Source organism: Anguilla anguilla, chromosome 13 (assembly GCF_013347855.1).
Source record: "Anguilla anguilla isolate fAngAng1 chromosome 13, fAngAng1.pri, whole genome shotgun sequence".
In the NCBI taxonomy this organism is placed as follows: Eukaryota; Metazoa; Chordata; class Actinopteri; order Anguilliformes; family Anguillidae; genus Anguilla; species Anguilla anguilla.
This window is the reverse complement of record NC_049213.1, coordinates 13,360,114-13,372,062: the sequence shown is the minus strand read 5'-3', so window position 1 is coordinate 13,372,062 and position 11,949 is coordinate 13,360,114. Positions and strand designations below refer to the sequence as shown.

The 11,949-nt window shown below is 43.8% G+C and overlaps 1 protein-coding gene across 1 annotated transcript in view; it reads right to left on the bottom strand.

Annotated features, from left to right (window-relative positions):
* Positions 1-390: 390 nt before the first annotated feature.
* smug1 (single-strand-selective monofunctional uracil-DNA glycosylase 1) overlaps positions 391-11,949 on the bottom strand; it is a 16,209-nt gene continuing 4,650 nt past the window's right edge. Inside the window, exons 3-4 of the mRNA XM_035388555.1 lie at positions 6,320-6,602; positions 391-3,104 (exon numbers count right to left, since the gene is read on the bottom strand). Coding sequence (XP_035244446.1) covers positions 2,577-3,104; positions 6,320-6,602 — 811 coding nt within the window. The 3' untranslated portion in view covers positions 391-2,576. The remainder of the gene's footprint in view (positions 3,105-6,319; positions 6,603-11,949) is intronic.

Here is an 11,949-nt window from a genome sequence, read left to right as displayed (position 1 = left end):
ACTTACTGTTACAACATCCTCCCTTCTCCACGTCTGTGTAATGAGCATTGTGCCACAAAATGGCTGCCATGCCTCACCAAGGTGGGAACTACAAATCACAGGAGGCTGAGATATTAGTCACTTCCCCTTAAATGTAGATCACTTTAAATAAGTATATCAACACTATCCATTATTAATATGATAAGCAATAGTAGCAGTAATATTACATGCAATAACATTAATACAGAAATATTATTAGTGGTTTTAAGTAGCATTAATATTAAAATTTTAATATTAAAAATTGTAATATTAAAATTAGTAGTAAAATTACTATTTATATAATTATCACACCATTAATGATAGTAGTAGTTCTGTCACTCCAAGCATAGAAAATAAATGGTCAACGCAAAGTAAGAACCATCTTTCATTTATTCTTGCACTTTAAACAAGTAAAAAAAATCTCGCTATTTCGAACTCACGAACTTACAGCCAGTTACAGGAGTTTAAAAGTCTTCTTTCTAATGGCCTAGCTTAGTTATTCCTGAACCATACAATGCCAAACAGGTAAGCATTAAGATGTCCGTTTGCATCTATCAACATTATATATGTATATCCTGTTCATCAGCAGATGGGTGTCAAGTTAGAAAATGGGCTAGTCAAATGTCGCATGTTAGCCAATTTTTGGTAAATTTTTATGCATTTTACTATGGACTGAAATTACTTGTAATGTATACATTATTTGAAGCATGAGTTTCTATGCTATCAAATTACTGAAAACTAGCTTCATATTTTAACTTAATGCAATTATCGGAAAACATCCACAAGTAAGTGATGCAATCATGATCACGCAATCATGAAACATTTAATACATCTTAAGTCATCTTACAGCATATAAAGTGCTGTATTTCAACCACAATGTCCATTTCACTACAGAGAAAGCTAAATGGCTCGCAATAATTAGGACATCCAAATGAAAAGCTACAAGGCTCAACCCTTTTGGCTAAGTAATGCTTGCCCTAAACTAGCTCACCTGCTAGTCTGTGCCCATTCCAGACTGCACGGGAAAGCAGGGGAGATACTGCTGCTGTCTCCCCGAGGATGACTTCCATAGCCTGAGGGTTTGGAAAATCACTGAGAGGAACTAATGGAGCAGCAATCTGAGAGAGAACTGCCTGCCTGACACCTTCCCCACCCTAGAGAGCACAAGGTCAACTTTCCGCACTGCTGTGGACTCCCAGTCTCCATCGGCTAGCTTATACCTGATCCAATCTGAAAAGTCAAGTACACCCAGGTGGTCCAGACCCAGCCTACACAGTAAAAAGCTTAACTCCTAACAGTGTTAAATCAACTCTCACAGAGTACATTTTACCCTGATAAGAGTACTTTTGATCCCTACTGGATCCATAATCTCTGTTTGAGTTGAATTAGAACTGAACCTTTGAATGTACACATTCATGGGTAGGTAAACTGAGGTAAGCAGCAACACACCAGTGATCAAATGGAGGGGTAGACTAACAGGAAAAAAGCTGTGCAAAGAGCAGTTTGAAGAAAAACAGCATGCAAAAAAGTCTTTGAATTTCCCTTCACTGTCATTGCTAATCTGAGCCCTAAATATGGTACCTGAAACTGCTCTGGATCTGGTACCTGTATGGTACCTGTAAGTGCATGTCAGAGATGACTATATGTAGTGTTACCTTAATTTCCAGCTTAATGCTGAGCCTGGCTCAGCCTCCCCTTATGCAAGAGATCCCCAAAGTCCTTAGGCAAAGGCCATGAACATAAAGCAGTCAGAAGCACCAGGCTGAAAAGAGGAATTGGTCTGTACTTAAGTAGGCAGTATACTTCACATGCTAATGTACGAATTCTGTGAGTTCCCGCATGTTTGATGAATGGTGCTACTCGTTTCAGCAAGTCATCAGAACGCCTAGCACACATTTGGAAATAAGAGAAAGTGGACCCCCTCGTTTAAACTCGCATTTGCTGAAAGTACAGACAAAACTCTCCATTCTCCGTCCTACTCTGATTTAGAGGGCGAACGTACCATCTTCTTCACGTTTTTTCTTCTTTTGCATAGCTAGATAAACTAAAGCCAAAACGTTTTGTTTTGTGTTGTGATCTCGCGTTACCCTTCTCTTTATATATCCATGGCGTAGCCGCGAGACGGAGGTCTGGTTGAGATTCCAGCCCCGGTTAATAGCTGCCTCGTAATTATTCACGCCCCAGCGGCCTGGAGTGACTTTAAACGGTGCGGTGTTCTCACTGAGTATACCGACAACAGTGTTCGTGGACATGTTCGCCGGTGGTTCTCAATCCTGAAGTCCTTTCTTCTTACTGAGTATACTGCCAGCTTTAAACTCCCCTCATTCTCCCAGTGAACTGAACATGTGCTGCCTGTCTGCCTGCACTAGTGTCGCCTCCGTCAGTCTTTCCCTTGTTTTGTCAGGGCCTTGCAGGGGACCAAGCAGTCTATGAGCTGCCCCCGCCACCGTCTCCACCCATCGCCCGTACCTGCGCGAGATCTCACCGAGAGGCCCCGCGGGGCACGCCCGTCAGTCGAAACCGGGGCGAGGTCGCCGGGGCGCCCGCGGGAAGGGCAGTCACGCCGTCAGGAGCTGCAGCACGCCCAGCTCGGCCAGCCGGGCCTCGGCGATGGCCTCCCAGCCCCTGTTGGCCTGAGGGTTCCTGGGGGAGGGGTGCATGAGGCCCTCCACGCGCACCGCCATCTCGGCGGCCGCCAGGGCCCGGCGCGCTCGCTGCTCGGCCACCCGGCCCACCCCGACCACGGTGGTCACGCCCAGCGCCCGCACCACCTGGCACAGCCCCCCGTCGCACAGCCCCAGCAGGGCGCTGCGCTCGGCCAGCGGCAGCTCCGCCGGGGTCAGGTTCCTGCCGGCGGCGTTGAGGAACGCGAGCGGGCAGAGGTTGTGCACGAAGCAGTGGCGGAAGAAGGCGGCGGGCTCGCCGCACAGCCGGCGGAAGAGGCCCCAGAAGCGCGTCCCGCTCACTTCGCGCCGCGCGCACGCCAGGCCCAGGACCCGCCGATTCGGGTGCTCCTCGGGCGGACGCCCCACCTCCCCGCCGATCTCCAGCCAATCGCGGACGACCGCCACATCGCCGAAGGGGATCTGGGAACCGCAAAACAATCAGAGCAGTTATCAAGCGTGGGAATGCGGGGGGGGCGGTAATTAAACAAGGGAATTTACAGAGAGGAATGCAGAGTGAAGAATGTAGAGAGATGGGGGAGAAATGCACGGGGGGTGGGGGGGGGTGTACTGAGAAAAACAGAAAAATGTACAGAAAGAAGAATCCACAGAAAGATAACAGAACGGACATGAATTTCGTCCATAAAACAGGTTATGAGAAAGTTTGAACAAAGGCACACGTTCCATATGGCAGCATTATAAATATGCTGCTGCTCCACTAATTTTGAATTAAATTTTTTTATTAAAGCACATAAAATTCCTTTTCATTGTCTGTGTTCCTCATTTTACACCACAGTGGCAGACAGTGGACAATCAAAGGATTTAATCAGAACTGGGCTGTACCCTGTGTGCTTGGTCTAATTCAAAGCCAAACATTCAGGGTCTAAAACGGTGGTGAACCAGGGCTTCTGGGGGCGGTTCATCCTGTTAAAACACTGTTCTAGAGAGCGGACTGGCCTGGTATTGAAACTGGACCGCACCAGGGCTTACGGTGGCCAGGAGGGGCCCAAAAGTATGAATAGAACTTTACTGTCCACAGAAGCGGACGTGGATATGGCTTGCGTCGCCCGGGGACGCAGGGGCCGGCCGGAGAGAAGGCGTCAGCGTCTCATTACGAGTCGCGGGGCCCCCTGCTGGCCGATGGGGGCACCGGCGGCCCGAGCCACGCGTGAAGCGTGTTCTTCCGCCTCGCGTCTGTGCGAGCCCGACCTGTGAACCGCCATGCAAGGAGAAGCGGCGGCGGACGTCTCCCGCTTGGCAGGACAGCGCATGCTTCTCTGTCCGCTGAATCGATAGCAGCGGTTGCAGCAACGAGTGCCGATCAATGCAGTTAGGCACTCCAAATTGGGAGGAAAAGGAGGGAAATGGTGTCCATTTATCCAGTTAATGTCTTCACAGAAAAAAAAACCCCGACAAACTACAAAATGTTCCTGGCCAAAATGAAAATCACATCAGATTCATTGTCTCTTCTCTGGGGACCAATAAAATAGCAGGCTGATTGTTCTTAATCTATAAGTCTCTTAAAGGACTTGTAGCTGCTAATTAATGGCTTGTCCTAGTCCCACAGTTCGCCAACACTTTGTTTTTCGTTCACAAGGAGCTGTTCAGGAATAGACAACAATCGATCAGTCAATCCGTCATATATCCATCATTTATACCAAGATTTCAAAGGATCATAGACTGAAGGAGGAAAACTAAACTCAACTACCAATGTGTAACGCCCTGTGTGAGCAATGTGTAGCATACAACCATTTAAAGGCATAATGCTTCCTGCAATTCAGCTGAGGTCGAAAGGGATGAAATTCTGAAGCCAATTTAAACTGGGAGAGGAAGAGCTGGTAAGATTCAGTAGGCCACATTTGTAAGCTGGCCAGGACAGAGAGCATTTCATTATTAGCAGCCACTGTTAGTGGGCAAAGCCCATGTCAGTCAGGTCCTGAATCACTCGGGTCTTGGAATTCCAGGGAGGCTGCATGTTCCATCTTGCTTCTCGCGTCGTTTGATTAATAAGGACCAGGCCTGGGTCAAACACGTATTTATTTTGGATTCAAATACTTTTCTATGCTTTATTGATCTTGTCTAGTGTGTTGGAACCAATGAAATAGTCTCAAAACGTGCAAACCCCGCCTTCTGGTCATATCGGCAGGCTCAATTACACCAGGCAAGATCAACAGAGCACAGAAAAGTATTTGAATCCAAAACAAATACGTATTTGACCCAGGTCTGATAAGGACACCTGCACCAAGTCCCTGACTACCTCGGGCCTGCCATGCAAAACCTCCAGCCTCCAACGCTGGACCCCATTGGCTGGGAAGCTTCTCCCACAGCCTCCATACCCCATTGATAGCCATCCATCCAGCCACCAAGCAGTTTTTGGCTTTACGCAGTGAACAGATGGATATTTTAATTTAGACCGCATTTCATTTCGATTTCACCATTTTTGTTCTGCTCAACGATTTTCCTGGAGTGTCTGTCAACTATCCTTTCCTCGTTTTTTTCCCCGATGGCACACGGATTCTTGGTTTATTGCAATTCCTCCAAAAACATGCTTTTGGGAGCCTGACAACTGAATAAATGTATTACAGCAAAAACATTCTGAGGCACAGATCTCCATATCTATACAACATGCGAACTTTGAGCACTACCTCTAGTGCGACAGCTTTATCTTCGATCTGCAAGGACGCACAAACTTCACACAGAGATGTGATAAGACCACTCTGCAAGAAGGTGCTCAGAGATTGCAACTGTACAAATGCAGACCACAAGACTTATCAGTATAGACCTACCTTTGACACAATTCTGGAATGTTTGTAATTTCGGTACCAGATTGCCCCAAATATTTATGCCAGCAACTTCCAGGCTCCAGACCTGTTCTAAAAGGGATTATTACCAGACCAAAGGCACAGATAAAAAGCACTAACCTTCTTGTGAAAGATAACAGTCAAGAAAAACAAAGGTGTCTGGAACTAGAGCAAAGACAAAGGCATGAACTCATCCCTGGGTGACAGCAGATTTCCGGACCAGCCGTGAAATAATAATTTCATAATTTTTTGTCAACTCCTGCATTATTAATTGCTTCCCTAATTGCTGCTGTTCTTGATCGGCATGCAGAGCCAGGAACATTGACATAACCACCCCCCCCCGCGCGTGCTCCCGTCGATGCCTCCATCAGGTCCTCGTTCCCCGGCTCCCATGTGCGCAGTATTACCTCACCTGTGGTCTCTGACAGGCCTGCCACTCAGGGCCAAGACGGATGTGCCGCAAGGGACCAATCGCGGCTCTTTTATTGACCCATTTGTTTTGCTGATCTAACGACCTTTGAACTCCCCGAGCAGGATTGGAAAAGTGCGTGCATGTGATATAATGAGTATGTGAGAGCACGTGCGTATGTGTGTGTGTGTGTGTGTGTGTGTGTTTGTGTATGGTAACGACTGTTTTATGTGTGCGTACCTCTAACATGTATAGGCTTGAAGCTTGCCCACGAGCTTCTGCATGTTTGGCTAAAGGTGTGTGTGTGTGTACATACTTTATTCTCGTACACCAGGATAATGGTCCGACAGAGGACAAGATGGAACACAGTGTAGAATGTTCCAGAGCAGAACACATGAAGCGCGAGCGCACGCACGCGGCCCCCTCACCCCGGTCTGCACCATGCCGAAGGGCCCGGGGTTCATGCCCAGGAACAGCACGCTCTGCCCGTCGTGGCAGTAGGTGTTGACGAAGCGGCTGTGCACGTCCCAGGCGTACTCCAGGGGGTTGTAGGTGTAGCGCACTGCCCCGCCGAAGGAGAGCCGCTGCAGGACGGCGTTCAGCTCCAGCTCCGCCTGCAGGAACCGGGCGGCCGCGCCCGGACCCGGCCCGTTGGGCTGGACACCGTCCCCCGCCTCCAGACCCCCAGTGCCCGCACCCTGCGCCGCCTGTCTGCAGATTCAGGACAATGAGAACACACCACACAGGAGTCACCATTTTTGAATCCCACAGTGTTCCCAGAATGTTGAGGCAACTGTCTCAAACATATATTTGTCCAGATGACTCATTGAATGCCATTGTTGAGACAGATAGATAGATAGATAGATGGATGGATGGATAAATGGATGGATGGATGGATAGATAGTACTTTACAAAATACACTTAATGCAGTCCAATGTCTGTTTAAAAAAACACATGAAATAAATGCAAAAATTGTGAATTTTCCTTATAGTCATTCTTTGATTTTAAATACAAAATAGATTAGTACATTTGAGGAAACACAACCAAATTCGACACACTTTTGCATTTAACGGTATGTGTTGTTTCCCTTAAAATGAATCTGAAATGTGCTTCTCGATGGACAACAACCTACTTGACAAATGAATCAATATTTCTATCCTACCAAAGACTTTTTCGAAGATCTGGCCATGTTTCCTCAAACATGTTCTGTTCCCCAAGCAGGGGCGTGCGCAGCAGTGAGCATGACCATCCCATTTAAATTACCCATCAATTTTAATTGCCTTAATTTTGAAAATGTAATGGCTACTTCATCTAATAGCACCCATTATTACAATGTAACTTTCCCACTAACCTTGCTTTCTGAGATCCTTCTACTCACTGTTGTGACTTGTTGTATTTAACCAGAGTATGCATACAATAGGAGTGCATTTAATGGGATTAAACTGGACCAGCCACAGACTGTACAATGTAACAGAGCATGCAATTAAGAGGAACTGGTCTTATGAGGAACTGGTCTTATAATGTAAGCGAAGATAAAACCCAGTCTGAATGTTTCCAGCAAAACTAATCTACACGAGAGTTTTTCATTTGAGTTTATTAGTGACGACCTCTCATTCCTTATCGCTCTCCCTTGAACTAATCCTAATTTATACATTCAAGTCAATTTCAGTTTCAATTGATGAGATGACATCTTGTAAAACGTTCACATCTGACAAAGTTTATGGAGACTGATGATCAGATGATCCTGGAGGGATCAGGCTTGTTAGGCCGGGTGAAGTTGCTGGGGAAAGCACAGAAGGACATTCTGCAGTCACCCAACTCAACTCAAGGGAAATTTAGGCTATGTATGTTTATAGATATAGCATGGTGCCATTTGTCTGCACACCATTTTAACGGGTAATCCAGCTCACTTTGGAGAAAGGTTTAGATGGCTCTAATGATAAATTCCGAGTTATGGGTGCACCAACGGAAAGTTTGTGGACTCATACAGTATGTCTGGCTTTGCAAAGACGGAGGGGGACATATGTACAGTACTGTGCATATGTAATATTAGACAAAGGGAAATGAAGTAAACACAAAACACATTTTTTATTGCTTCATTTATTTAATGAAAAAAGGAATCAAACACTCATATCACCCATGTGAAAAGGAAACTGCCCGCTAAGCTCCTCAATCAACAAATTAAATAAGCAAATTTAATTGATAATTAGATTCAGCTGATTGAACACAGCCAGACTTGATGCAGCCAGTCCTGATGAATCTAAACCTCACTCATATTAAATCTTACTATCAGAGTGAAGTAGTCATCAAAAAAAATTCTACAAGCACACTATACCACGATCAAAGGAAATTACCGAAGAGATACACTACACTACATTTCCAAAAGTATGTGGACACCCCATCTAATTTGTGGTTTTGGCTATTTCAGCCTCACCCAGTGCTAACAGGTGCATAAAATCAACAATACAGCCCATTGACAAGCACTGGCAGTAGAATGGTGTCGTACTGAAGAGCTCAGTGGCGCTGTCATTGGATGCCACCTTTCCAACGTGTCAGTTCCTCAAATTTATGCCCTGCCAGAGCTGCCCCAGTCAACAGTAAGTGCTGCCATCATGCATTGTAAACGTATTTGAGCATCGACGGCTCAGCGGCGAAGCGGCAGGCCACACAAGTTCAAGGCGACCACCGAGGCCTGTAGCGTATGGCAAGCCATTATGATATTTAATCGAACCCCACTCCTATCTGTAATTACATTTTAGATATCCATAATAGCATTTCTCCTACTCAAAATTGTATTCTATCACTAGTCAGAATGGTAATTAAAGATATCCACAATAACATTCTTACAAGTAGAAATGGTATTTCAAGATATCTACAACTTTTATTGTACTAGTCAAAACTAAATGTAAGATATCTAAAAATCCTTAAAAAGTATAAGTGGCCGATTTAACATTTAATAGCTAGACTGGATATATATTGCAGATATCTGTAATTCAATTCTTACTAGTCAAAAAGAACTTTTCAGATATCCACAATGACATTCTTCCAATCCACAATGACATTCTTCCAATCCACAATTGTCATTTCAGATATCCACAACACCATTCTTCCTAAGACAAATGACGTCACTTTTGCCATTCGTGTGTATTGGGCTTTCATTTTCAGATATCTACAACATCATTCTTCACATCCAGAATGAACATTCTGGATATCTGCAATAGAATTCTGACTAGGAAAAACTCCCATTTCAGATATCTACAATCCAATTGTTACTAGTCATAACTGAAGTGAGCCATTTTGGCATTTACTATCTTTTTGTATATCCAGAATTACAATTTCACATATCTACAACTGCATTCTGGATAGGAAGAATTACAATTATGGATATCCACATTATTTATACAGATGTCCACAATTGTATTTTTACTAGTCATAATGCCAATTGTAGATATCTGTAAAGAAATTTTTACTAGTCACAATGTATTTCGGATATTCAAAATTACATTATGGATATTTGGAATGGTTTTTCATTTTGGATATCTAAAATTATCACTAGTAGCAATTGGATGAGCTGAGATGCATGACACGCAAACAGAAATTGACTACCTTAGCCTGACTCGTCATAGTTCCTCTTGATTTCTGGGGTTCTTATGATTACTTTGGAAACATATACAGCTAGTTAACGTACCAGGCTATCGTGGCAAGTTCGTTTAAATTGACTTCATACATTTGTTTAATTGATATATTTCACGGCTTTTCAATCAAATAATACTGGCTGATATGTTGGGTTCGACCATCGTTAATGTTAGCTAGCTAGCCGTTAGCTCGGGGTAAGGCTGCAAAGATGAAATGGCAAGCAAGCAGCTACCACTTTCTTTTTGAAAGATATAAACACTCCTCGTTCTGATCTACCTGGCTAGATTGTAAAAGTGGTACCTAGGCAATTCAGAAATAGCTAAATCGCGTTTTCCTCCGCTTACCGTATGGCTTCATTATTGTTTAACATCGTGGAAGAGATTTTCCGGCAACAAAACTGTGAAGGGCATTCTGGGGCTTGTCGTTCTATCATAACACTACAAATACCAGTATCCTTGCTGAGGGTGTCTTTACAAAAGTACAGACAACTGAATCTGTTTTGTGTAGACAGCGCAACCTATCGGTGCCATGAATGTACAACAAGAGTAATGAAACGTTCGTTGTTTTGTGCATTGCTTCACATGGAAAATTAAGTGCAGTTCCAGCTTTTTTATTGCGTGAATTTGGATAAATGTGCTGTCAACTCCCACAATGTTTTAGTTTAAATTAATGCATTTAATTAAATTTTGTGAACTGTATTTGCGACAATGTAGGCTTTTATATAAAATTATTTTTTTGTTGGTAACCGGTAACCACGGACATTTGACTAACACATGAACAGAATTAATACAAATTTCGGTAATGCCCACCGTGTGTCCTGTGAGGACAGACAGGAAAATAATTTAACAAATGTACCTGTGGACCACATGGAGTGAGAGAACATAGTCAGTGCAAGTAGTCTGATATGAGCAATGTTGAATTATTATCTTTTATGAACTCTGTTCAAAGCTACACATTCATGTTTTACAGCTGTGAAGAATATCAAACAGCTCCTGCCTGTAGGATCTTGATAAGCTCATTCATCGTAACTGGTTAGAGGAGAGGCGGGGGCTTTGGGTGGGGTGGGGTCGAGGTAAAATTGGGTTGGGGGGTAGTATCTGTGTAGTACTTAATAGAGAGCAGCTTTTATAGACCTTTTGTAGCAACAGCCTCCACCTGGTTAAACTCTTGGCCCCCAGGCAGGATGAACATGTCTGTTCAGTTATACAACACCTGGAGAGACCACACTTCATCTCTCTCTCTCTCTCTCTTTCTCTCTCTCAATTCATGTTCTTCATTTGACCTTAGACATAGAAAAGTTGAAACAATATCTGCTGGACAACCTTCACATTGCTTCCCCCCAGTGTAACTTTGAACCATCACAGCCGACCAATGGCACCAAATGATGTCTAAAATGAGATGTGGTTATCTCCCTTTCAAGTTATCAGTAAATGAGGAGGGCCATTAAAACGCTCATAGCTTGCACTGACAGATACTTCACGCTGACACAATGTTGCCACTACAACCTACCCTCTGAGACCCAAGGTTAAAGGTTGCTGCAATTTGTTTGTTATAACATTCAGTGAATGATTCCGCTCAATTTATCTCTGGACTGACAGCAAAAGCATACCTTCTGTTCCAGGTTCACAACCTGCTGTCTCTCTCTGTTAAAGCACGCACAGCCATATTATTGATAAAAGCACTGGGAAGTTTTATATTATTAATATGCTGACTAGCAGCCTTTGAAGTCATTTGCTGTATGTGTATTTTTTTCCATTTGTTCCACAAGTCTGTAAATGTCAACAGTGATTTATTACTATGTTTATGGGAAAAATCCTTTAAATAATAATTAAAAATAGATCACAAAAAAATGCCCATGGCAACTAATACAATTTCTTTTAATCACATATTATCAATTCATACATCTGTATATTTAGCAGTGTCGGTGACATAATTTGCTTAAGGGTGCTATGGCAGTGCCCCACCTGGAATTTGAACTTGTAACTCCTGAGTCACGAGCTCATCTTTTTACTACTGCGCCGTACTTGCATTCTTCTGTTAGGACATGCACCTGAAGCATGGGAACTGAAAGACTGCCTGAAATGAAGACTGACTGCAAAACATACACTCTTAATACACACACACACACTGTATATGTGTACACACACACACACACATGCACACACACACACACACACACACACACACACACACATATATATATATATATATATATATATACGTACATTGTATATTACCCTTCAGAAGTAAGGCATACGTATGTGTGTGTGCATGTATGCATAAATGCTGAACATATACAAATGCATGTGTTCCTTCTGAGTCTCAGTTAATTTTTTAGTTTAATGAAATAAAAGGCGAGGTGCGCGAAGGAGCAAAAGTGGATAGCACACAGCGTAATGAGGCGGCATGGGAACAGTGTGAA